Source organism: Solanum pennellii, chromosome 6 (genome assembly GCF_001406875.1).
Source record: "Solanum pennellii chromosome 6, SPENNV200".
In the NCBI taxonomy this organism is placed as follows: domain Eukaryota; kingdom Viridiplantae; phylum Streptophyta; class Magnoliopsida; order Solanales; family Solanaceae; genus Solanum; species Solanum pennellii.
The window spans coordinates 53,166,970-53,192,647 of NC_028642.1; the positions used below are offsets into that span (position 1 = coordinate 53,166,970).

The 25,678-nt window shown below is 33.9% G+C and overlaps 4 protein-coding genes across 10 annotated transcripts; 3 read left to right on the top strand and 1 right to left on the bottom strand.

Moving 5' to 3' along the window:
• Positions 1-349: 349 nt before the first annotated feature.
• On the top strand, positions 350-4,915 carry LOC107021428 (protein kish-like). Its single transcript, XM_015222086.2, has 5 exons — positions 350-629; positions 2,551-2,595; positions 2,677-2,783; positions 3,977-4,011; positions 4,656-4,915. The coding sequence occupies exons 2-5, from the start codon at positions 2,593-2,595 to the stop codon at positions 4,721-4,723; spliced, it is 213 nt and encodes a 70-aa protein (XP_015077572.1). The 5' UTR covers positions 350-629; positions 2,551-2,592; the 3' UTR covers positions 4,724-4,915.
• A 4,471-nt stretch (positions 4,916-9,386) lies between these two features.
• Positions 9,387-12,117, top strand: LOC107023603 (phosphatidylinositol transfer protein 3-like). 3 transcript variants are annotated; one of them, XM_015224345.2, is made up of 7 exons: positions 9,403-9,420; positions 9,966-10,373; positions 10,481-10,742; positions 10,864-10,900; positions 11,137-11,242; positions 11,326-11,436; positions 11,589-12,115. In XM_015224345.2, exons 2-7 carry the CDS (start codon positions 10,077-10,079, stop codon positions 11,703-11,705), a joined length of 930 nt encoding a protein of 309 aa, XP_015079831.1. In that variant the 5' UTR covers positions 9,403-9,420; positions 9,966-10,076; the 3' UTR covers positions 11,706-12,115. The 3 variants fall into 3 exon arrangements, with proteins under 3 accessions (XP_015079829.1, XP_015079831.1, XP_015079832.1); XM_015224346.2 differs by lacking the exon at positions 9,403-9,420 and having other exon boundaries at positions 9,521-10,373; positions 11,589-11,705; positions 11,875-12,117; XM_015224343.2 differs by having other exon boundaries at positions 9,387-10,373.
• Positions 10,204-15,387, bottom strand: LOC107023602 (pentatricopeptide repeat-containing protein At5g50990). 5 transcript variants are annotated; one of them, XM_015224341.2, is made up of 4 exons: positions 15,000-15,387; positions 12,825-14,630; positions 11,863-11,957; positions 10,204-11,003 (listed from the first exon to the last, which is right to left on the bottom strand). In XM_015224341.2, the coding sequence occupies exons 1-2, from the start codon at positions 15,145-15,147 to the stop codon at positions 13,114-13,116; spliced, it is 1,665 nt and encodes a 554-aa protein (XP_015079827.1). In that variant the 5' UTR covers positions 15,148-15,387; the 3' UTR covers positions 10,204-11,003; positions 11,863-11,957; positions 12,825-13,113. The 5 variants fall into 5 exon arrangements, with proteins under 5 accessions (XP_015079827.1, XP_027773596.1, XP_027773597.1 ...); XM_027917795.1 differs by having other exon boundaries at positions 10,279-11,003; positions 11,145-11,957; XM_027917796.1 differs by having other exon boundaries at positions 10,279-11,003; positions 11,863-12,710.
• A 3,388-nt stretch (positions 15,388-18,775) lies between these two features.
• Positions 18,776-24,303, top strand: LOC107021463 (mitochondrial import inner membrane translocase subunit PAM16 like 2-like). Its single transcript, XM_015222131.2, has 5 exons — positions 18,776-18,926; positions 19,890-19,961; positions 23,045-23,132; positions 23,545-23,675; positions 23,780-24,303. The coding sequence occupies exons 2-5, from the start codon at positions 19,959-19,961 to the stop codon at positions 23,900-23,902; spliced, it is 345 nt and encodes a 114-aa protein (XP_015077617.1). The 5' UTR covers positions 18,776-18,926; positions 19,890-19,958; the 3' UTR covers positions 23,903-24,303.
• The last annotated feature ends 1,375 nt before the right edge of the window (positions 24,304-25,678 follow it).

Genomic DNA, 25,678 nt, shown 5'->3' on the forward strand with positions numbered 1-25,678 from the left:
TATAATTGATGAAAAAAATTTCTCCAATTCTCATAGTACAATTCACAAATGAGCAAATATAATTCATAATAAATAAGATATCATACTATCTTAACCCGCGCCACATAAAAAATCACATATCTCCATATTATTTTTGTAAATAAATATTTATAATTACAAACTTTCATATATTTAATTTTATAAAAATTCAATAATAATTTAATTTATTTTTTCACATTACTATCTTAACGCGCCACGTAAAAAATCACATATCTCCATATTATTTTTATAAATAAATATTTATTATTACAAACTTTCATATATCTAATTTTATAAAAATTCAATAATAATTTAATTTATTTTTTCACATATTTCAAACAATGTCAAACTTTGTTTTCTCTTTTTCCCCTTCTTTCCCAAATACTATAACACAGACGGTTTCCATTGCTTAAATCTTCTTCATCCTTACGACTCAAAGATTTTCTCAAGCTTATTTGGTTATCGAGAGGTGACTTAGCTTGAGTTACTCTCCATTGCAGTATTCTCCGAGATCGGAGATAAACGGATTGGATCTGGAGATCAGATACTGTTTTGAAAATCCTCATTTTTCATATATTCACTGCAATTTCGCTTTAGGATCTTGATTTAAGGTAATCCACAATCCTTCCGCCGTTTTTTATACCCTTCTCATTTTTTTGGTTATTGCAGATTTTCAATTGCCTTATACAACGACTGCCACTTCGTAATGGATGTAAAGTTCGGGTTTTTACCCAAAAAATATAAAAATTCTTTCTGAGAAAAAAGGGTAGGTTCTTCAAAAGGAGAAATTTTGGTTTATTGAGGAAAAGAAAAAAGAGAAGAAGAAAGTCTGGTCTGAAAACTAAATTTAGTTGAATTTGGTTTGCTGGAAAACTGGGTTTAATTTGGTGGGTTAGGGTTTTGAACCTTTTCTTCAGTTTCTTTTAACCCCTATACCCAGAAAAAACATGCAATTACTAACCCGAGTATGAAAACTTGTACTTAGAGTAGGATTTTAGTTAGCTTGCTATTTGCTTTCGAAAGTAATTAACTGGAAATGAATTAGGCAATTAATGTTGGTACTTATTCAGTTTGTTTGGTTTATATAAGTTTACAGAACTTTTGGTAACTTTGCTTCATGTTGGGATCTGATAGACTTTGTTCATGATCCGTTTTCTAGTTGCTTTTAGCTGCTTAATGTTAATTCTTTGTATGATATCAAGTTCTATGTCCTCTTATGTGTTTTAAGTTATGAACCAATGTGGTATTGGAAGTTAATATTGCCTATCAAAGTTACAAATGTAGATTTTGGAAGTTTTTTCTAGCAAGAATTATGGTATGAAGATTCTATATATCATTTGAGTTTAATGAAATTTCGGCAATGGGGCATCAATCAGAACTTGGAAATTTAAGTATTGTGTGGTCAAAGGAGCTTAATGCTGTAAATTTTGCATAACCATAGCTAAGTACCTGACTCCATTATAGGACCAAGACAGTCCTAGTGTCCAAGCTCAAGTTTTCCAATTACGTGCCAGTCCTAAGGTGGTATACGCTATTGAACATATAGACTCTGGTGCTTTAGAAAATTGTAGAGCATTGCAATGAAAGATGTTGCAGAAAACAGGCATTGGGGCATCTTAGAGATTGGAATAGTAAATGTTGTCCTAGTCTTGCACTGGTTAATCTGGGTTATCTGTAACCTTAAGGCCAAAGTTGAGGTATTAAGCAGGCAGGCTATTGCAGAAAGTCTGCTCGAAATTTGCTGTGTAGTAGCAGCTGGCTAGGATCATTAACATTGAAGAACGGAACTTCAGTGGTAAATGCAATAGTAAGCCGTAGAGTCTTCTCTCCCAAAAGAAAAATGAAGGGGAGAGAAGACTCTAGACAACAAACCATAGTTCTTCAGCATCATACATCACGGAGTTGGGAATATTTCTTTTCCTGATAAATGACAAGAGTTAAACCTGTCATAGCTGTTTGAGTGGAAGGGGCAATATAAATACAGTTGCAACTTAAAATATGAATACAAATTATTCCTTGTTTGAGCTTGAATGGAGATTTAATTACCTGGCAGCTCGCAGCTATAAGTTCTATGCCAAAGTCTCTTTTTGACTATTATATGTTTTTCATTTCGGGGGTTTAAATGTTACTTTAAGGTCATTGTGTATATATATAAGAGTTACAACCTTGGGTCATTACAGAAAGATTATAGAGAAGATTGAATAATTCAGAAGATGACATGTGAGACGATAAATAAGAGCACTGTTCTTGCTCAGTGCAGAAAGCTATTAAGAGACTCAGATTTTTCTTATTTCAAAAGCATTGCTCATGAAACCTTAATGGTTTGTGCTTCTACAATCTTTTTATATTTTGTAGGGTTTATTTACTTAATGAATCTAGTGTCAACTTAGTGGTGTAGTATCCTTTTCATTTTGATCTGGTTATAAGGTGTTCATGGCCAGCCATTATTTCCTTATTCCATTTCATCATTTGGTCAAAAGACAAAGAGTCTAGTATGAGAGGAGTTAACAGATGCTTCTTTACTTTTTATAGGCTTGGTGGAAGGCAAAACTGATTTAGAGAGGGAATTCAGATATGGTAAGTTAGACTACAGTTATTGTTATTTTTGTTGTTGAATTTACAAGCACTATGCTCATTTTCTTCTGCTGGTATTTTCAGTCGGCACTCTTCAATTTCCACTCCTTTTTGACAGTAGTGCTGTTAGGGATTTGTACATGCACTTATGTGAAGATGCATTTTCCTGCACTACTTGAACAAAGAACTGGGTAAGTCTTCTCTATAAGTAGTTTGTTGTAGCTACTGTATAGGAATTTGGCATTGGTGTCAATGTTACCTATGTTGATTCTTAATTCATATAACAGGTCCTCCTTTATTTCCTCTAACTGGTTAGTAAAGACTTAAGATTGGTTTTCTAATTCCTTTATTGTGTGGATGCCTGGTTGGAGAATACCTTTTTGTAGTGCATTTTCTGAATTTATGCTACTTTTTCTACCCCATGTTTCTATTATTCTGTCATGGTTGGAATTTCATGTATGATCACATTTAGGCAGCAGGTAAGTCTGTTCTACTGTTACTGGGTACTATGTAAACCTACAAGATGGTACATTCTTCTGTTGGATGGGCTCCGTTCTCATAAAGACACATATTAGTCCTCTCCACCCCCCCCCCTGTGGGACGCCCCCTTCTCCCTTCCTCCTTTAATGTCCTCCCTCAATTGTTTTTTACAACGAAATAACAGGGGCGGTGGAGTAGAGTGACAGGTTAGGATTGGAAGAAGTATCTTAGAAGAAGCGGGGTTCAGGAGAGGCAAATGTTTTGTGAGATCAAAATTCTTATCCCTTTCCATGTTCTGTCTTTCATAAAGTTTAACTCCATAAAATGAAGTTTCTAGTATGGTTATGTACTAGCGACTCAAGACTGATGATTTTCTTCATGCAATTATCCTACTCCTGAACTATGTATATCCACTATGACAAGCCATATAACCCGTTTTATGCATCATATAGTACTTAGAGAACAGAGAATATGAGGATTTAAGGGTATTAGATGTACTTCTGTTTCTCTGGGGAAATTAGTAGTTACACCTATGTGTAGATGGTTTTTCATTTGAAAATGGCTTTGCTAGGTTAAAAGATGTTAAACTCTTATCTGAAATGTTCTCACTTTGGGGAGAAAAGATCACAAGGGCCCTTTTAATTGGATCTAATTTTTTCGTTGACTTTCAATGGGCTTCAACATGTTGTTTTAAGTTGAGGGAATCTCAGGCATTGACTATTTTGTTTGTCTGGACTCTGATAATTGAATTTTCAGGTTTTGAAGCTAATAAAGTTCTGTAATGTTTTCTCCAATTTTATCTCCCCCTAATGTTGTGGCTTGTTACTTTATTTCATGTCTTATTTCATTTTATCTATCTATTCCCTGTATGTTCTTCATCCTAACTAGATGGTAAACTTGGCAGGTTTCGAGGTTTCTTTTGGAAGGCTGCTAGAATAGGTAAGTTATCTCATCTGCTTGCAGCGAATATTTGTCAGGACTAATTTCCTTATCTTGTTTACAGAATCGAAATTATTTTGCTTATTGTTAAAAACATTGCATGCATTTTTCTTAAACAATTCTGGCCTGTATCCTAGTGAAACCACACCATACAATAGGATGTTGATGACTGCCGAAATGAGGACATACAGTTGATATTTAGGCATCATACTATGACAAAAACGAGTAACATTTTCCTGGCTAAGCATTGTAATTCTCTCATAAGGCATCATCTTGATAGGAAGTACTTGTAATTCTCCCTTGATTGACCACTTCATAATATTTTTGGAATATCATGATCTTTTTCGCTTCCCTGTTTTTAATGTGACTGGAAGCTTCATCTGTTTGTGTGATTGCATATTGCTTAGATGCCTATTTAACCAATCAAAAGAACCGTCACATAAATGCCTATTTATCTTCATGGTGGTTCTTCATCCTTTTACTCTTAACTTTGAACATAAAAAATCGCTCTTCTCAAAATTTCTCCTATACCTAAAATTTGTAATTACATTATCATAAAACACATTACTTAAATTTTATCTTTTATCCATTTATCCTACCAATGCGTGAATTTGACGAGGTGTTCTATACTTCAATGTGGACAGGTGAACGGTTGAGTCCTTGGGTGGCAGTGGGCTGCTTGACGATGGGTGTTTCAATAATCTTCTTCTGAGAGAACAACTGTTTGTAATTCATGAAAGTACACTCTCAGCTGGGCTTAAATTAGCACTTGAATCTATTTTTCATCAAATGATCTGTTGTTCGATTAAAAGATGGCACGAAACTTGATGTGACACCAACACTGCTTTCTTGATCATGAACTGAGTTTTATCGTGTGGAAATTTTGGATTGTGACAATGTTCGACTCTCTGTTGTGTCCTTTTCTTTAGACTAATTATTTTACTGCAAGTAGTTTTATCATAAAAGGTAAAAAAAAATTATCAAAAATTCTAAAAGCGCAACAAAATTGATTTAGAACAAAAGGACAACATTATAATGGTTGAATTAACGTCGTCTAAATTTGGGTGGGCGCTCAGCATGTGCCTTTACAAGGCTTGCGTCTTACAAGATGCAGACGGCTTGCGCCTTGCAAGGCAACTCGCTGCAAATTTAAAAAAAAAAATTGTTTCATACTATAGAAGTTTCTTGGGACTTGTTCCATTACTTCATAATGAAAAGTGAGTCAAAAGCCTACTTAGATTTAAACCCTTTTTTCCAGCTTAAATGTGACCTTCATTAGGTATAATTTTAAGAAAAAACTTTATATTAAATTATAAAGTTAATATAAAGAGAAAAAAGGGAACTATTATTGACTCATTATTCATTATATTAGATGAAAAATGACTTGATAACGTAATTTATTAGAAATGAAAATATATTATCTAGACGTTTCTTGTTGCTTCGATCTTTGCCAAATACAATTCAAAAGAGATGTACCGTGAGATTGACTTATATGTAGGGCTGCGTATCGATCGGTTCGGTTCGATTTTGAAGTTTATCGGTTGTTTCATTGGTTATCGCCTATCGGTTTGTAGAGATGCTAAACCGTTATAGAACCATTAAGATATTAACTTATCGGTTATTGGTTTATCGATTTTTCATCGTTATCAGTTCAGTTATCGGTTTAACCGTTAAGATTTGATACAAAAGAAAAAACATTGAAAATCACTTAGATTCAAGGTGACAAACCAAATAAACCATGCACTTGAGTTCACATGTTACATCTTGGTCAAAAGCAAACACTTTTATATTGTTGAATAACCAAGTGTTTGAGACAACCACAAATAAAAATAGGAAATCAAACTCTAAGTCGAAGACTTTCTATACAAAATGGTATAAATATAATTATTTAATTTAGTATCGGGTTATCGGTTAACCCGTTAAGAAAAAACTTCAAACCGTTAAGAATCGATAATACGATCACAAAAAAAATCAAAACCGTTATCAAAACCACTAAACCAATAACCCAATACTATAAATCAATAACTTTTTTATCGGTTCGACTTATCGGTTTCGATTCGGTTACGAACACTCCTACATGTAAAGTTGATGAAATTCAATAAAGTGTGTACAAATAAAGAAACCTCCTAACCTAAATTAAACACAAACAAAAATTACCACAAAAAAAATAGTATATTGTTAATAGCAGACAATATTTTTCCATTATCTCTTTTATAAAAGAACCATTTATAGCAGACACTATTTTTCCAAAATTCAATAAAGTGTGTACAAATAAAGAAACCTCCTAACCTAAATTTGACACAAACAAAAATTACCACAGAAAAAATAGTATATTGTTAATAGCAGACACTATTTTTCCATTATCTCTTTCACCAAAATGTTGTCAACTCTGACTTTTCTTCCACCACATAAACTTGTGATTGTATGAAATAATGGAACAAGTCACAAGAATTTCTGTTGTATATATAATTGTATGAAACAATTTCTTTTTTTTTAATTAGCAGCAAGTCGCCATTTTCCTGCGCCTTGCAACGCGCATGGGTTTTTACGCCTTGCGCCGGCCATTCTAATTTAGACAACGTTAATTCAACCATTAGAATAATGTTTTTTCGATTCTAAAATCAATTTTATTGCTCTTTTAAAATTTTTGACAAATATTTTTTACTCTTATAACTCCGAACTATAGTTTTATCTCTGTGTCAAAGAAGTCTGATGCTGTCTTCTACTTGTTTAAATGATGAGTATCATCAATCATGTCGTGTCATTTGCATCGACAGCAGCTTCTTGAAGTAGCAGTGGATCCTCCCATCCACAAATAAAATAGAAGAGAAAAACTATGAATAATTGAGTTGGAAAATATTGTCAAAATCGATGTCCATTCTTATGCCAAGCATTAATTGGTTTGTCTTCTGGCCAGCTGCAAATCTTACACCAATATAAATTACCATGGTATGGTACACACGTAGCTGATGAAAATATAAATGAGATATAATGCAATGTGTTTTTTTAACTTTGAATTTATTTCGTATTTATGTCTTTTAATTTTGAGTGTGTAAAGGTAGATACTTAAATTTATATAAAATTGAACAAGTAGACACATGAATCGCATAATACATATAGAAACACAAATTGTCATGTAGGATATGTGTCTAGTTGTTTAACTTTATACAAGTTTAAGTATCTTCCCATGTACACTAAAATTGAAAGACAAAAATATAAAATTAGATCAAATTAAAGGAGTTAATTATGTTCTAACATATTTCATGTATTAAGTATGATAAATATATTCAATTTTCTTATATGTGTTTAATAAATCTCACGGAAAGAAAAACACATGCAAAAGTTTTTTTAAAAAAAAGAAACTATAAGACAGAAGAAAAGGTAAGTACCTGCTACAGTCCGTATGTTTTTTTTCCATGACCAACATCTATGTTAGAGTCCGATTAAATTTAAAAGGCGTCATCAAGTTTCACATTGAGAAATAAAACATTTTCTAATAAAAGCAGTTCCGTACCCGAAGACCCAAATTCGAGACCTCTTGAAAATGAAAGAAATATTTGTCACTCCGGCATAAACCTGTCTAGCAAATATAGTTTTAATATAAAGTAAAGTGTCTTAATTATGGAAAATGATGTGGCTATAAAGCAGGTGGGAAATTAAAGAAGAGGCTACTTGTGGGGCTAAAAGACCTATGCCAATATAATGAAAGGTCTATTATCATTTGCTATAAATGCAAGATTTTTGTAAAAAAATAATAATCATCCAGTTGTTATAAGAAGATATAAGAACTAGTCTCGATTGAGTTGGATATTTTGCACCACATTTCCACATAATTGCCTATAAACAGTTTGCTAAAATGTAAAACTTAAAAGAGTGTGAAACAACAAAAAAAATAGCTGTCAGTCGAGTGATACACCTATCCTTCAACCGCTCAACCAAAACTTGTGTAAATGGACTTTAAAATAGATCATACACAAATATGGTACAGCGAATAAAGTTATTCTTTCAGAAATTTTGATTTGAGCCCTGAAAACACTTTCGTAAACGAGCGCTACGTAGAAACGCCAAACAAACAAATATATCTCGTAATTCAAAAAATAAAATAGTGTTGTTGATTGTATACAATAAGGGGTCGTTTGGTACAAAGATTCATAACGCATGGATTAGCAATGCAGGGATTAGTAATGCAGGGATAAGTAGTGCAGGGATTAATAATGCTTATTTTTATCAAGTGTTTGGTTCATTTTTTCCCACCTCAGCTTGTGTTTGGATTATAGCTCTGTAAAAAGCTTCTTTCCAATTATATCCTTGAATTATTATGTAATTGGATCAAGGTAGATAATTGTTGGACAATATTATTTTCATAACCTTCTAACTAGCTATGGGAAGAACAATTTAGTTGTCTTGTTTGTTATTTTTTTCACTTGAATTATTTGAGGATAAATAGTTGTCATCTTAATAAATTGATCACTCACAAAAGGTTATTTTTCAATTAAAAAAAATAAACCATCTACTTTCAAAATCGAGAAAGTGGTCAACAACGGTAAAATTGAATAAACCATCTACATGGACACATAAAATTGCAAGTTTTAGTTTTAATATGTATGTAATTTTTTAAAATGTTTAAAATACAAATATATATATATATATATATATATATATATATATACACACACACACACACACACACACATTCAATTTAGATCACAAACTTCATATACAAATATACAACTCACATTTCAAATTTGTATTGATTTATATTGGATTTATTAGTAACAAACAACTCTCTCTAAATAATTTGTAAGCCAATTTGTTTAAATAAACTTACTAATACAAATATAAATAATAAAATCAAGAAAATACACAAAATAATTGAAATGGTTGAGGATATTTTTGTCTTTACATAGCTTATCTCATGGTATTATATCCTATGTATTACTAATACCTCCAAATGGAAGGTATTAGTAATACCATGTTGGAGGTATAACTAATCCATGGATTAGTTATACATAGGCTCAAATTCCTACCAAACATAATACTAAATAATACCTTACATAACCATGGACTATTTCTTCTAATGCAGCCTACCAAACGACCCCTAAATGCTTAGGTATGCTGAAATGATTGAAAGCGTTTCCGCCGAACGAGCCCTAAAAGATATCATTCGTAATCCAAAAAAATAAAATAGTGTTGCTGATGGTATACAATAAATGCTTAGGTGTCCAAGAAGTAGCTCTTAGTCATCTATCAAATTAATGAGGGACGCAAGTGGGTGAACCCCCAAAGTCTGTTACCAAATATGGTAAAACAATCAAGTCCTCTACGCAACACTTCACTTGTATATTATTATTATTATTTGCAGAAGTGAACACTGTACTTGTGATTTTATACGTCGGTGTTGTGTTTGATGTACGTACCTCAAATTGGCCTTTGTTTTCGTCTTATTTGTGCGCATATCAAATATTTCATCAATTACTTGCTATCTATGAGAAGCCATCACCTTAAATAATTATTTGGTTAGGACCAAGGATATCCTTAGATTATAATCTCTATCCTAGTTTAATTACTATCAATGATCAAGCACAGATGCTTCGTCTAAATAATAAAGGAATAGATTTTCTAGTCTTAGTTAAATTACGCTCTGCACTATTAATAGTAGAGGCGTTGCTAGCTCTTTTCTAGTGAGAAATATAGTGAAAAATATTTGAGTTTATGAATAAAATATTTTTCATCATGATTTTCGCTCATTGCATTGACGCCAAGACCACCCTCCTTGGTGCAAGCCTTTTTTTTCTCACCACTTTTCTCAAGTTAATTAATTCATATCTAGATTTCAACTCATCAGTCAGTCAAATACACCTATCATGGTCAATTGGCTTTACTTAATTCTTTCAAAGATTTGATTTTTCTAACTTCCCCCATCTTCCTCTTATATATTTTCTTTCTTCAACTAGGCTGAAAATTCCACAAACAAGAGGAAAATTAGCTATTCTTGAAAGTGGGGTAGAAGCTTCTGCTTTCCGCTGCTATTTCTCACACTATTTATAGGTGCAAGGAAGACTCTGATGGAGGGGAAAGCAGAGGTAGTAACAATGAAGCCAAATACTGATGAGCTTCTTTCTAAACAAATAATGAAGCAGGATGCAGCAGCAACAGAAAAAGAAGAAATTCAAATGCGATGTGACGACGCAATGAAGCCAAATGTTGATGAACTTCTCTCTATACAAAGAATGAAGCAGGAAGCAGTAGCAACAGAAAAAGAAGGAATTCAAATGCAATGCGACGACACAATTACAGATCAAGAGATGAACAAAATTGAACTAATGAGGGCTCTTGTTGAAAAACAAGATCCTTCTTCCAAGGTATTATACGATTTTCTGCAGCCTTGCAGCATTTCTCTCCCTTTCTAACTATAAAAAGCAATAGTTTTTAATCAAAGTAGAATAATTTCCATGTACCTTGTTTGCAGGAAATAGACGACTATGCCTTGAGAAGATTTCTTCGAGCTCGTGATCTAGACATAGAGAAATCTGCAGCAATGTTCTTGAAATCCCTTAAGTGGAGACAAAGCTTTGTACCAAAAGGGTCCATTTTGGTGAGTGAGATACCAAATGAGATTGCACAGAACAAGATGTTCATGCAAGGTGTAGATAAACAGGGTTGTCCTATTGCTGTAGTTTTTGGTGGCAGGCATATTCAAAACAAATTAGGAGGTGTTGAAGAGTTCAAACGTATGACTTCCTTTTTTCCTTTTCGCCACCTAATTTCACATAGCCTACTGCTTCACGGTCAGTGAAACTGGCTTTTGAATCAGTCAATTTCTCACATCCAAGTCTTTCTTTGATTCCTCAGGTTTTATAGTCTTTGCTCTGGACAAATTGTGTGCAAGGTACAACATTTAGAATAATAGTAGCAGCTTTATTCCTCTCCTTTTTTACTTTCCCAAAATCAGCTGAAAACATGAGCAACAAACTCCACCATGGACAGAAAACCTGTTTTTAATTTTAAAAAAAAAACAAATTATTTTGAGTATTGAAATGTAACTAAAAAGGGCAGAATAAATATAGAGGATAAAAACAGCTCATCATTTGGACGACAAATTATGGAGTTTTACTTATGAATCAGGACCTCACCAGGAAGAGAGAAGTTCACAATAATCGGAGATCTCCAAAATTTCGGCTATTGTAACAGTGATGTTCGTGCCTATCTTGCGGCCCTATCCATCGTGCAGGTTTAATCACCAATACTGTCTAGTTATTCAGATAGAGGCTTACCCAACTTTTATCCATAATCTAAGAGACATCTATTTTGCAGGATTGCTACCCGGAAAGACTTGGCAAAGTACTTCTTGTTCATGTTCCTTACATATTTTGCACATTATGGAAGATTTTGTATCCTTTCATAGACAACCACACCAAGAAAAAGGTGAGGTTCTAAAATAATTGTGTTTCACTTAAAAGGTGGATGAATCAGTTCCGGAGTTCAGTCATACTTGCAGTTGTCGAGGATAACTTTGTGAGAGACTTGATTACAACTTGTATTACATCATCCTCACCAAACTATTTCCATCTTCACAGATCATGTTTGTGGAAAACAAACGGCTGACAGCAACCTTACTTCAAGATATTGATGAAAGCCAGCTTCCGGAGACTTACGGAGGCAAAATGCAATTAGTTCCTATACAGGACGCCTAGGCAAGTAATTGCCCTAAAAGCTTCAACTTTATCAAGTTGACAGTGCTTTATTTTTAATAGCTTTGAGGAAAAACATTAAATAGCAAATATACATCTATATCCATTACTAAACATTCAGCTTTTACATGGAGTAGAAAATAAATGACATATTTTCCACCTGATCTGCTAGTTTGATGGTGTTCTTGATGAATCCAGCTTCCATCGCTATCTATCATTTTGATATGACAAACTGGATGACGTTCAATCTTGATTCTGCAACAAGTGAAAAAGAGTTATACAGATTTCAATCAAATCCGTTTTATATTTTGTAGCTCTTAAACATGTCATTGTTTCCTTTGCTTTTCTTTTGAAGCAAGATACAGACAGATACACTATTATATAACGAAATTTAGTAGATGAGTTGGTTTGAACATGTCCAAATCCAGCAATGCGGAACCACCTATTATTGGAGAGGCCTACAATGAAATCGCTGTATCATTTGAATGTGGACTTGCATTCTGGAAACAATATCTCTAACAAAAGATCAATAAAATTCTACTTCTCACATACAATAAGCATGAATCAACTGATATGTGTATGTGTATGTATTTATATGGCTAAGTTCCAACTAAAGTGAAGCTTAAGAAGATTGAGACACCACTGCAGAAAAAGTTTACTTCACAATCCAAAATATTGTAACTACCCTTGACACGTCAAAAACTCTAGCTGCAAATTCAATTCAACAGTTACTTGAATGTGTCCTTTCTCTAAGAAGTAATCTTTTTCATATAACTACTGAATGTTTTCTCTGGAGCAACAAAAGCCACTATCCTACCTTGTCCAAGTAACTCATACGGTCAAAACTACTGCACTACCTGCAGTTGAAGCTACTGCTACTACGTAAATTATATGAACTACTGGTCACTTGAGGCCATTGCTTCCTTTTTTTCGGTGACCAACTCAAGTCTGCTGTTTTCTTGAGGAAACCTGTACTTTTTTTCGCATTAGTTTGTCCAAGTAGCCAATCTAATCCAGTTTCCATACAAGGAGAAAGACTCAAACAGTTGAAAAAAAGTTACTCAAAAAAGATTCAAACAATTATACAACAACAGGATACTCAGGAAAGAGAGAGTTTCATACCTCAAAGACCAGTAAATAAACTTAAGAACTCGCCTGGATGTAATATTCAGCGAGTTCTTCCACAGACAGGGATATCTTATCTCAAAACTTGGAGCTGCAGCATATGGAAATAAACCATTTGACACTGATTGTAACCAGATGCACTTTACTCAACTATACGATGCTAGAAACAGGCAAGATAAGAGCCACAAAAATCTTTGAGACATCCGCTATAATATGTCTTAAAAACCATTATATGATATCTACTTAAGCTTCAATTACCAAACACAATTGGAACTTCAAAGAAATGCTACCAGTAATCCCCACAACTACAAGAACCATCTGCAAAGTGATGAAAGCGGATCCTGTCCCTCACAATGATCTCCCTATTCAACACCTTTGCTACCATTTTCATCCAAGAATGGCAATCTGGACAAGTACGAAGATTTTTCGAAACTTGAATACGAGTGCCAGGACTAGATTTTAAGATCCCATAGGCTAATGCCAATTTTTCACTGTGGTAACTCAAGTTTTCCTCCTTTTCCTCATCAGAAATATCCATCAAAACCAACTCAGTCGTTGAACTAAATCCTTCCAATTTGGTTCGATGAATTATTTCCTTCAAAGTTTTATATATTAGTTCAGCTTCAGGGTGTGACCGGTCACCTGCCTTGAACTGGTGAACGACATTACCCACTTCAACCCAACTTTTCCCACTATTTTTACGAACTCCTTTCCATTTCATCAGACATCTAACTTTCTCTGCATTATCCCATTTCTTAGTAGAACAATAAATGTTTGACAGTAAGACATAATCACCGCTGCCAAGATGAGATATTTTTGTGCTAGCAACTTCCCCCATCTCAGAATTTTTGTGAATTCTACAAGCACTGAGAAATGTCCTCCAGATGACTGAATCAGGCTCTATTGGCATTTCCTTGATTACTGTATAAGCTTCATCAAGCAGTCCAGCTCTGCCTAGTAGATCAACCATTGTTCCATAATGCTCAAGTTGTGGTTGAATCAAATATAGACTTTTCATTAGTTGAAAATACTTTTGACCCTCTTCAACCAAGCCACAGTGACTACATGCTGTTAGAAGTCCAATGAAAGTAATACTATCAGGTGAAATATTTTCTGGCTCCATCAGTGAGAAAATCTCAATTGCATCTAAAGCAAGACCATGGATTCCTAATCCATTAATCATAGCATTCCAGACAGAGACATTTGTACGCTCAACACTATCAAATATTCCTCTAGCTATCTCAATTCTTCCACATTTTGAGTACATATCAATCAAAGCAGAAGAAAGAATGTAATTTAGTTCAATCCTTCTCTCAGTCATTAAGTGATGTACCCACTTAGCGTGATCAATGGCTCCAAGTCTAGCACATGCGGTAATGATAGATGCAAAAGTATATCCATCTGGTTCAACATTTGACCTCAACATCTTTCTGAAGACACTGAGTGCCTCCTTACACAAGTCATTTTTGACATAACCTCCAATTAGTGAGTTCCAAGTAACCAAATCCCGGAGTGGAACTTCATTAAATATCATCTTGGCAACATCAACTGTCCCCATCTTCATAAATCTAGAAATCATTAAATTAGCAGAGACAACATCAAAATACTCAGTAGGAATTTCAACAAGCAGCTGACGAGCAAGATTGAGTCTATCGCAAGACGCATATGCCACTACCATCAAAGAAATAAGAGAAGGATACACTCCATAACCAAGTTTAATAATATTAGCATGTGCAGCAGCTGTAGTTCTCAAATTTGGTGACATCTTACATGCTTCAAGAATGCATAATAGTTTGTGATAATCTGCACGATATCATGAAATAAAAAAGTAACCTTTAAGCATAAAGTTTTGATTTTAGAACAGAAATAGCCAGTTACCAAAAGGAAGGAAACAAAAGATTTTTTTTTTCTATTTACATTTTAGAATCAAGCCAGTAAAAAGGTAAGAAAGATGACTCTGAATTATCTATTTGTTTTCATATAATTATTCATATAAATTAAGATGTATACAACAACATACACAGTTTAGTCTAACAAAGCGGAGTCTCCAGAGGGAAAACCTTACCCCTAACTTAGCGGTCCAAAGCAATCGAAGAAACACGCAAAGAACCAATTTTGCTAGTGAGTAGACTATTAGAGAGTTAGTAAAAATATACAAGAAAGTTATTCAACCTTGTGAATAATGAGATTCTGTTGGAGATAATGAGAGGTGTAGCCCTGTGCTTAAAGTAGCGCTGAGATTCTGAAGCCACGGAGAAAATAAGGAAGAAGAAGAGTAATAGCAATAAAGTCTCCTCCGACTGCCGGCAATCCTGAACATCCTTTCAGCCTTTAAATTCCCTTCTATTTCATTCGCACAAGTTCATTTTAGTTCTGCAATTTCTCCATTGAAGAGAATTTCAAGATTGCCACTATTGGTGTTGCATCTCCATTCCCGGAGACCATGATTGGGCCGGAGAGTCTGAAAGAGGCCCATGCTTATTTTCGGGTTTCGAAAGGATCATTTGCACTTTTGTCCCTCTTATGTGTTGGTGCAAAGCTATTTTATTTACACTACATAGAAGTTCATATTTTGGAGACGAAATTGTCTGGTGGATCCTTACATTATGTTTGGAGCATTGTATTATATTGTATTATTACTATATATATATAAAATGTTTGTTTTAATTGTTACTCAAAATGTATTGTAATGTATTATTAAATTCCATTGTTACGTAATAATGAAAATCATTATTTAATGGAACAACTAATTTGGTGTGTTTCCGTTGTTACTTAACTTTTTTTTCCCAATTATATCTTTATATAATTTTTCAAAATATGAATTTACCCTTTACCTTAATTATTTAAATCTAGTCAAACCTCCTACCTAAAATAATTAAGGATATTTTAATAAATTTATAAATTACAATACAGTACGATACAGACAATTAAAATGTTATTTAACAACAACAAACAGTACAGTATAGCCAAACATTGTTTCTACCATACAATATAATACAATACAATATATTATGAAACAGTGAGTAACAATGATCCAAACAAAGTGTTATACTTGTATCAATTTGTATATGAACTCTTCTATTTACCTCTTTGTTATCTGGATTCATTCAATAAACCATAATTTATCAAACCTCTCTGACCATCAATCAAGCTTATGTGTCTTTAAGATGACTGAATTGGCGAAAGTGTGTGATTTTACACACCTTGAAGCGAGTGACTACATATTTCTGTTTTAAAATTATTAAAAATAAAATAAAATAAAATAAATATTAAAAATTAAGTAAAAAGCCTCCATCTTCTTCACTCGTTTTTTAAAAATTATTATTGAAATTATGTATTATTGATTGGTATGAAAAGCTCAATTAATGTATAAATTCGAGTTCAGTCAAACAACATAACCAGATTACAGAAGCAGATAGTGTATTGGACAACAAAGTCGAATCAGTAGCTTTGCATTTGCTATTTTCCAGATCTGTACGCTTCAAAATCACGCATGGGTACCAACAAAAGAGTGCAATTCACCATCAGCGACATCATCCTCTTCCAGAAACAAATCCTCTGTAATTCTAAAAGTTGCATACAAAAATATCAACACAATCCCTACAACAATCGACACCAACACATTCAACCAAACATGAATACAATCATCCCTTAGTTGACTCGAAAGTAGCTGAGATTTCTGTTATTTGTAGTTTTGATGATTTGACAAACTTAGGGACCTCATAAAGGTACCGGGTTTTCTACTTGAGTATTGCAGGTGTCTTGTTTGAAGTATTGCAGATGAAACAAACCCAGGGACCTAGTAGAGGTACCAGGCTCTCTTGAGAGTGAGCCAGTCGACTGCCAGCTGGAGATAGTACAGAAAGTAGGTGCACACTTCCCGATGGCGTCAGAAAGTGTGACCTTTCCAACCAATGGCAAGATGTTTAGGAAAGGGACTTGTCAATACAAAAGACACTTTCCTAAACACTTTTTGGTGGCTTTTGCAACTTGATAAAAACTTTTCAAGAACTCTTGTAAAGGCCAACAAAAGGAAAAGGCAGAATCTTTCCTAGAACAACAGCAACATCTGGAGCTTTTCGTCTAGTTGTTTAGGAATTTATTCTCTTGTTCTTAAATTGTAAACCACTCCTAAATCTATAAAGGAATTGGTGTGTTGTGTTAAAAGTCTAGGTTGTCCAGGTGGGATTGCTTAGTGGGTCGATTGTTTTTCTACTTTGGCTTGTTGAGCAATAGAGGTCTATTGCTTAACGGTAAGATTGATAACTCTTTCTTACATTTGGTGTAATCGTGTTTCGCTTTTGCTTTTGAAGATTAGTGAAAACGATTGAAAATCCTGTGAGACAGGTCGTGGTTTTACTCCCTTAAGCAAGGAGGTTTCCACGTAAAATCATTGTGTTGATTTTACTGCATTCAACTTTCTGGTAATTTTCTGAGTTGAAGTAAGGGACCTGGTCCATTACTCGTTAAGTGAAAGCATACATTCTATCAATTTCGCTTGAACCTATATGAGAAATCGCTGACAGAAAAAGGTAGGGTATAAGAAGACGGATGGATCAATAACTCTCTCCATGGACGATGAGGAGCATACAAGGTTAGCGTACCGAATCTAACCCGACTGAAATAGGCTTCTTCACCCATCTTAACCTTCATTTTCAACCATCTTCATGCCTGACTCCTTTCTTTTCTTTCCATACTTTTGTTATTGTCTTTAAGAGATCTTGGCATTAACCCCTTTGAGTCCATCGATTCGCCCGCAAAAGGAGAAGTCGACGGTGGCGGTGCTCGTCGGCCAGATCTGAGGTACAGCGGGGGGTTAGGTTAATAGTTTTGTGATGGTTGAAGGAGAAGGAAAGCTTCTCGAGTGCCATGTGCTATATACATCCTTCATCTTCTTCATTATTTTACTGATGAAGATCACCCAGAAAGAAAGGAGAGAAAGAAATACAGGGGAAAGTCATAACGACAAAGCTACAAAAGTGCAACCACAAAATCAAACCTTTACATGCGATAACAATTGTACAAAAAATAAAGAAAATAACCCAAATTTGAAGATTCAATCATCAAGTGAAATACTTTTTTTTTACTATTTTAAGTTGGGAATGAGGGAGAAGATGAAGGAGTTTCAAAATTTTATTTTAAGAAATAAATATAAATTTAAATATTTTCCTTTTTATTAAAAATTATTTAGAAAATAGTTAATAAAGATATTATGACATGTCATTATATAAGTGATATGGATTTGACATGTCATCAATTTAGGAGAGTGAACTACGCACATGATAAGATGGGTTTAAAAACCTTATTTTGATTGAATTTAAGGGTCCAGATGATAAAGAGCTAAGTAGAAGGATCCACAATACAAATCGATACAAGTATAATGGTCCACCAGACCATTTTGTCTATTTTGAATCATAATGTATAAATTAAGGAAAAATTTCATCTTTAAGTTATCTTATTATTATTATTCCCTATTAGTTTTACAGATGCCCAAAATTTCTCATTTTCACGCAATAGAATAATGTATCAGCGCATCAAATTAATGTATCTCGCGCATCATATTAGTGTATCATGTATAAAATGAAATGTATCTTACTTAACAATTAATATATCTTGCGAATCAAATTAATATATCAATGTTTATATTACTGTATCAGTTTGAGGAATTTCTGTAATTATAAACTAATAAGGGACAAATGATAATTTTATCATAAAAATATGTAATTTTTGTTCTTTGACCATAGATTAATTGAGGATATGAGAAGTATTTTTTTTTTTTTAATCTTTTGATTTGTCAAAATAGACTACTAAAAAAAAGTCCAAATAGGCTACCGGGTTCAATTGCTTCACGTAAGAGAAATGGGCCCTATTTATTGAGAGCTATTGGGCTTCAGGTAATACTTCTTGGCCCATCAATAAATAGATACCAAACGGCTTCAACTCCGAAATCTAAAAGAGGCTGGCTTATTTCACAAGCCACCCGTTTGTGTAAAAAGCCTTTTTTTTTTCTTCTCCTGCCAGAGCTCAAGTCTTTCTTCTTTCTTCGTGTGCATCCCAACCTTCTCCGGCTACCCTAAAGTCACCGTTGCCTGAACGCAGGTTTAGTTTTAATTCTCTCGTTACTGTAATTTTCTTATCTCCTGCAACAAGTTTGAATTTCACACAAATTGGTGTACCGATTCATTCTGATTCCTGTTATGTAATGTTTTTTAACTGCTGCAACTCTTTAATTTAGCTGTATGTTGGTGAAAATCCCATATTTTAGGTAGGAAACGAAGTTGCTGCCGTGAAGTATTCAACGATTATTTGGCAACCATAGTAATTTAGCTGCCTGCCAGTAGGTAGTTCTAGTTTTATTCTGAAAAAGGGTTAATTTATAATTAAGGTTGGTTTCACAACTTGGAAATCAGCATTGGATTATAAGTAATTATAGAGTATCTACCTATATTTTGAAAAAATTAGCTCTATTCTGGTGAGCTATTTTTATGTTGCTTTTTGTTTTGTTCATTTTTGTATTTGTGTTATTAGTTTTTAAAAAAATTTAAGGAAGACAAAAATTGCATGTTTGTTACCTAGTTTTAGGGAACATGCGTGGACTTAATACCTAATTTTAACATTTACATCTGGTTGTAATGTTGAAAGCTTTCGAAGGGAGAAATTCATGCTTTAGTTTTTTAGGTTTAAAGCCTGTTTTTGCCCGTTTTATTGTGAATACAACTCATCAATCGGCATCAAATTTCTTGTATGTTATAATAAGAAAACAAAAGGTACAGACTTTAGAAAACTACGTTGCCAAAAATGTGGTGATTTTGCCTAGTGAGAACTGTTTCCAGCAGGTTATTCTAGTTTTCTTTCTCAGTGGACAATAACAAAATAGTTTCTTTATTATTTTCAAATAGTACAATCATATATGTACAGTGAAACAATGAAAGTAGTAGCAGCGTGTATTTGATATTTCATGCTTTTAACCTCTTTAAATGTAGATATAAACTGATTTTCCTGTTTGCATACTATATTTTGTTTTTACACAGATATATTCAAAGATGCTTGGTCTTATTGTAGGTTATTTGATTCAAATTTTGTTAGAGTGCTGCTACAACAGTTTGGATACTTATATTTCTGATTTCCGTAATGGTAAGTACATATCAAACTTCCCTCCAATATTCTCCTTCAGATTATCGTGTCTAACTTGCCCTATCTATTTTCTAACCACTTGTTTGAATTCTATTAATAGTTTGTTTAAAATTTCCTATGTGAAGTGAGTTTTTCTTTTGGGGAATCTTGAAGCTGATTGTCTGACTTGATTCATTTTTCTTTCTTTCTCGATTTGGATGGAATCTGGAAATTTAGTAAAAATAGAAACATCCAAAAATGCATGTGATGGAAGTTGTTACATATTATTTTATTTTATTGGGTGGTGGTGGAGGAGATAGAAGACTCTTGGCTTTATGGTGCGGTTGGTACCAGACGACTTCACACAATCTTTACTTATGTTTCTTGAAACAGAAAGCAACAAGGACAAACATTAGAAATCATATGGAAGCTCAGCTCAGCTCAGCTCAGCTCAGTGTTCTCGACATATAATTAGTAGCAAATAAAAACGGAATGGTTGGATGACTAAGCATGTCACTTCACATTTTAAGATACTGAAATTGATTGTAAGAAAATAATTGAGATGAAGATTGAAGAGGTGAAAGAGATACACCTATATATGATGAAGGAGACTGTAGGTTTCTTTGATTTGTAAAGAGGTTTTGCATTTGCCTTAACATTCTATATTTTTGTAGTATTACCACCACCACCACCACCACCACCAAGTATGCCTTAGTCCATTGTTAGTAAGTCAGGGATAAAGTCCTCATGGATAACCGTTTGCCATTTAAAATCATCTCAGGCTAACATTTTGTCAGTATTAGCAAATTCCCTGTTAACTTTAGGAAATCCCAACCTTAATTTACAATTTATGTAAACAAGTCATGCTTTCTAGTGGACATGTTTAACCTAAGCCCAAAACTTCTTTACTATGTATATTGGTTGCATTGTTTTTTGCCTATAACATTGATAAATTCTACCCTGAACGCAATGTGCTCATGCTGGTAAGAGGAGTTGGAACACGTATAGTGATGGTGAAATAAGTTTAGGGTGCTGGACTCTTGACTTGATTTGGTGCTTAAATTGAGTGTTGCTGACATGATTTGAGGCTGTCAGCAAATTTGCTGATAATACTCAGCCAAATGTCTGTAGCATTTTCTTTTGGCATGAAATGATGTGTTATTCTGGCTCAGAGTGTTCATGCCAATCTTCCATCAAGGAGGAGATCTCGATTCAGTTTGCTAATGCATGAGTTCTTCTGAGTTCTGAATACCAAAATAGGAACTCTGATTGTTCTTTGCCTTTTATTTTCATTTCATTTTCATCTTTCTGGTTTGTTGATTTATTTATGTAAATGACATGATCAACCTCCCTTAACAGAATGAAAATGAAAGGTTAATTGGATGGATTCGCCTGAGCTTTAGGTAGACAGGATTGTAGTGCGTACATGCAGAAAATTTAAATGTATAGACTTGGTCTTCTGGGATAGAAACGTAGCTTATAGAAATAAAATAAGATGATAAAAAGGAGTGTGAAATGATCCATGCCATGGGAAATACCCCACCAAAGTAAAAAGATAAGTATGAAGGATTTTGAGATGAGTACTGTCACATGGGAGCGATAAGATGAGTGTCATAAAAATTATGAATGTGTAGATGGATGTGTCGCTATACAAATATTTAGACAATACTATAAATGATCACTTCGGACGTAGGATGCGAGTAACACACATGAATAATAGATAAGAAAATACTTTTTGATATGATTTGGCGATATCCTTTAAAGACTTCCAAATTCACTGGTCCATATGTATGATACTTTGCTGATTGCAAGTGTTCTTGAAACAGTGAAGATAGACTAAAATCACGTTAAAGGGTGTAGTCTCAATAGATCTATGATCTCTCAAATTTCATGTAATTTTAGACACAATGAAAGTAAAAGATCATTTTAAGCAATAGAGCAATACCAACTAAATGGGATTAAGGTTTAGAGGTTGTTGGTACCTCTGCATTAAGTTAGATGTTTGTTAGGATTGTTTTTAGTTTGATAAGCAATTGGTATGTCACTGTATGGGTAGGTGTGAGAAACAGTGAAAATTCGTTTTAGAGAATTCCTTATTTATCTTAAAGACAAATTAGTGAGTGTTGGAATGATATAAGCATAAGCAAAGCAGAATGGATATAGAGGATTTATATAAGCTTAATATAGCTGAGTTTTCCTAGTTTGGAGTTTTTGTGTAGTTATTGTTGTATGAACTCACTCTATGTTATCACTTATCAGTATATTGCGAGCCTACAGACACCGAAGAATATACATCGAAGTAACATATATTAAATTTCATTTCCATCCTATCAGCACCCCCTCCTCCAAGGCTCTAAGAGAACGGAGATTGACCCTAGATTAGAGAAAGATATGCTGAATGTAGACTTGAGGCAGAATCTTCTTGAGGTGAAGCAATTATGACCATTTCTTGATAAAAGAAAATTAGTATCATATTTCAATAGAAGATGCATGCATTTGAATGGTTCATGTTTTTTAAACATAAATAAGCATGCCTTTAATTATATTATTTTAACTAAACGTATAACATCTATGTTCTATAAGCATATCATGTAAATGGAATTCTAAAAGATAGCCTCAACTGCTTTTCCAAGCTCCATTTTAGCCTGCAAAATCTTCCAGAAAGTGACACTGGTTTCAACTTCGTCTCTTTTTTTTTAAAAAAATAATCCCGGTGTTTGGGCTAGCTCGCACACAACTCGACAAATTCGCGGGTTACCTGTTCCCACCTCCCACCAACAGCATGGACCAGGTAACTTTGTCTATCAAGGCAAGAACGGATGAGAAGATATCACCTTATGTTTTGTCTCTGGGAATTGGACCTCGGACCTCATGTTGCTCAACCCCTTTCATTGACAACTAGGCCACACCCTTGGGTGCTTCGACTTCTAGTCTTTCTTTGGATAAGGAAATGGGAAGCCCTCAGAAATTAGTCTGTAGTCTAGACGCAGCCATAGATTTTTCATACACGTCTCATTCTTGGTTGGCTAATATAATATTAGAAGTATCTATTTTACACAAAGGGTGCTTGTTACTTAACCCCTCTCATTACTTTCTCATTGCAGGCTGCGAGAATCCTTGCAAACATAATTATTTTGGGTTCTGGAATAATGGCAAGGGCCTTTGCCCAGGCATATCGCCAAGCTCTCACAAGTAAGTTTTTGTTGACGTACACCCTTGTAATCCTCTCCTTCCATAAGAAAACTTGGCATTTTAACTACTGGAGGTGTTTTTTTTCTTTGTTTGGGGGGAGGGGAAAATAAAAATTTGCAGTTTTCTGTGGCACTTGCTTTTGAAATAGAAACACGATTTTTTCTGAGGAGAAGTGTAATTGTGAATTTTGGCCAGATAATGTTGCACAAAACCATTTTGATTCCTGCAAGTTACAGTTCTCCTAGATAAGAAAATAACAGTTCTTGAAGTAACAGTGTCCCTAGATTTCAAAACAAAATATATAGTATGTGATAGGTTAATACCCCATTTGTTGATGCACTTGAAGCTTTATCTGCGTACTCCTTGCAACCTTGCTTGGGTTGATAATCAAGTTGTGCTTTGTTAATTGTAGATGCATCAAAAAATGGTGTTGCTCAAGAAGCAGTACAAAACATTAGAAGAGCAAGCAAAACTATGACAGAGGTGGAGGCCAGGCAAGTTCTTGGGGTTGCAGAGCATTCATCATGGGAAGACGTGTTGCAGGTTTGTCTTAGGTGTTTTTATTTGTGATTGTTTTCCCTATGGGGTTTAGTACATTGAATTGACACTTGAAAGTTGTTAATTCGTTTCTTCATCATTTCTTGCAGAAATATGACAACTTGTTTGAGAGTAATGCTAAAAATGGAAGTTTTTATCTACAATCAAAAGTTCATAGAGCGAAGGAATGCTTAGAATCTCTTTACCGAAGTAAAGCAGAGGGCCCAAATTAGTTCTTTGAAGTTCCTGCAGCATTGCAGCTAGAGACATTCTGGGCTCTTGTAAGGAGTATCTTCAGTAGAGGGTAATTGCTTTCTACCATCAGATGGTCTCCTGCAATGTTACATACATATTCGATCCTCAATTTTGGCCCGTTGGAGAGAAGCACTTAAATTAATCATTCGTGTAGTTTGCATCACTCTGCCTTTTCTGTCATTTTGCTTAGTAGCACGCTTCATTATTATTTCATGCTTTTGTATGGTTACCACATAACTTGATGGAAGAGGGGCGTGAAATTGAAAATTTGGAATGCAATATCTTAGGTCTTACAAAATGAAATAACTTGGCTGTCATGTATGATTTCTTCAGGCTGGGATATACTCCACAGGAATAAACTTTTAGAACTTCGACAACTCATCCATTTTACCTTGTTTTTGTTGTAGTTTGACTTGGACAATGTCTAATAAAAAATGGAAAACCAATAAAAATTGTGGTCTTCAATGTTATAATAGTTGCATGAATATAAAATTCTGAAATTTATGATGGCTAAATATGATAAACATGTTACAGCATGTGTTTGACGACAAAAGCTTCCCTAAAGTGGAACGGAAGTAGTAGTTTTCGTGCACTGGTTGATGTCAATTCTGTCTAATACAAGTGCATTAGAATAAACTTCTGTGAAGGTCTTTAAAACTTCTTTATAGTATCCAAATGCATAAACTAAAAAATGAGAAATAAAGGAGTTTCTAGTAAGGTGGAGGTGTTTGATTCGAGTTCCTGATTCAAAGTTATCTTTATTAGAGAGTATTTTATCCACTTTTTACTTTATATGGTGTGAATCTAGATCCGAGCGCTATTTTCGGTGTGAATCCGAACTCAGGCTCCACATTGGAGTATTGGACTCCGAGGTGGAATTTTTTTTTTGCATATTTTAGTTTTTTACTATGAAAAACAGTTTTGTTAAGTAAGAGAAATAATTTTGCATACAAATAAATAGTAAAAAAAAGAAAAAAGACTTGGAGACTTTTTAAACTTATTCTTTTAAGATTAGGGTCAACCCTAATCTTAAGTACGTGTGTTTGTCCTGTTGAGAATGTATGATGGCTTTATAACTTCCAAGTTGAGTCAGGGGAGAGGAATCTCAATTTTCAGAGGTTCAAAAAATATAATTACACGAAGAAACCAAAGGAAATTCAACACTAACATATATACATAAAAATAATTTAAATCATATGTAAACAGTATAATTTTCTAAGCTCCCGTTAGCCCTACCTAGCTCGCTCCTGGCATCACTTGTTTGTATTTTGCATGTTGACATCGTCAATAAAAGCTGAATTTAGCATAATTCCTTTCACATTTGCTCTTCTTTTTTTTTCTTTTTATATATAGCAAATGCAGAACTTGGAAATTTTAGTATCCAAATGTATAAATAAATCACTGTAATAATAAGCAGGCACCGCCATATATACTCGTGAGCAGCAAAGCTAGAGTACTTCAAGTTACCGGTAGAAATGGAGTTTATGATGTAAAGTTTATAGGTTTACTTGAAAGATAAATACAGAATTATTGAGTTCGACTGAATTCATAGCCCCGGACTTACAGGTTTGACAAAAATCCAATAGCTCTGGCTAAAATTTTTTATTTTTATTATCAAAAAACAATTTATTTGAATTTAAATTCGTATAAATAGAATTTAGAAACATGTATATATTTGTGACATAAAGTGAGTTTTCGAAAAAAGCTGTGAGTTCCCTAAAAAATATTCTCAGAAAAACCTGCAAGTTTGTATA

Excerpts from the sequence above, each read along its gene's own strand:
- LOC107023602 (XM_015224341.2), bottom strand. The coding sequence starts at position 15,147 with ATGTTCAGGATTGCCGGCAGTCGGAGGAGACTTTATTGCTATTACTCT. Across the intron at positions 14,631-14,999 it reads AGAATCTCATTATTCACAAG|ATTATCACAAACTATTATGC; the intron begins GTTGAATAACTT and ends GATATCGTGCAG.
- LOC107021463 (XM_015222131.2), top strand. Across the intron at positions 23,133-23,544 it reads ATATCGCCAAGCTCTCACAA|ATGCATCAAAAAATGGTGTT; the intron begins GTAAGTTTTTGT and ends TGTTAATTGTAG. Across the intron at positions 23,676-23,779 it reads CATGGGAAGACGTGTTGCAG|AAATATGACAACTTGTTTGA; the intron begins GTTTGTCTTAGG and ends CATTTCTTGCAG.
- LOC107021428 (XM_015222086.2), top strand. Across the intron at positions 2,784-3,976 it reads CTACTTGAACAAAGAACTGG|GTTTCGAGGTTTCTTTTGGA; the intron begins GTAAGTCTTCTC and ends TAAACTTGGCAG. Across the intron at positions 4,012-4,655 it reads TTGGAAGGCTGCTAGAATAG|GTGAACGGTTGAGTCCTTGG; the intron begins GTAAGTTATCTC and ends CAATGTGGACAG.
- LOC107023603 (XM_015224343.2), top strand. The coding sequence starts at position 10,077 with ATGGAGGGGAAAGCAGAGGTAGTAACAATGAAGCCAAATACTGATGAG. Across the intron at positions 10,901-11,136 it reads CTGGACAAATTGTGTGCAAG|GACCTCACCAGGAAGAGAGA; the intron begins GTACAACATTTA and ends CTTATGAATCAG. Across the intron at positions 11,243-11,325 it reads CGGCCCTATCCATCGTGCAG|GATTGCTACCCGGAAAGACT; the intron begins GTTTAATCACCA and ends TCTATTTTGCAG.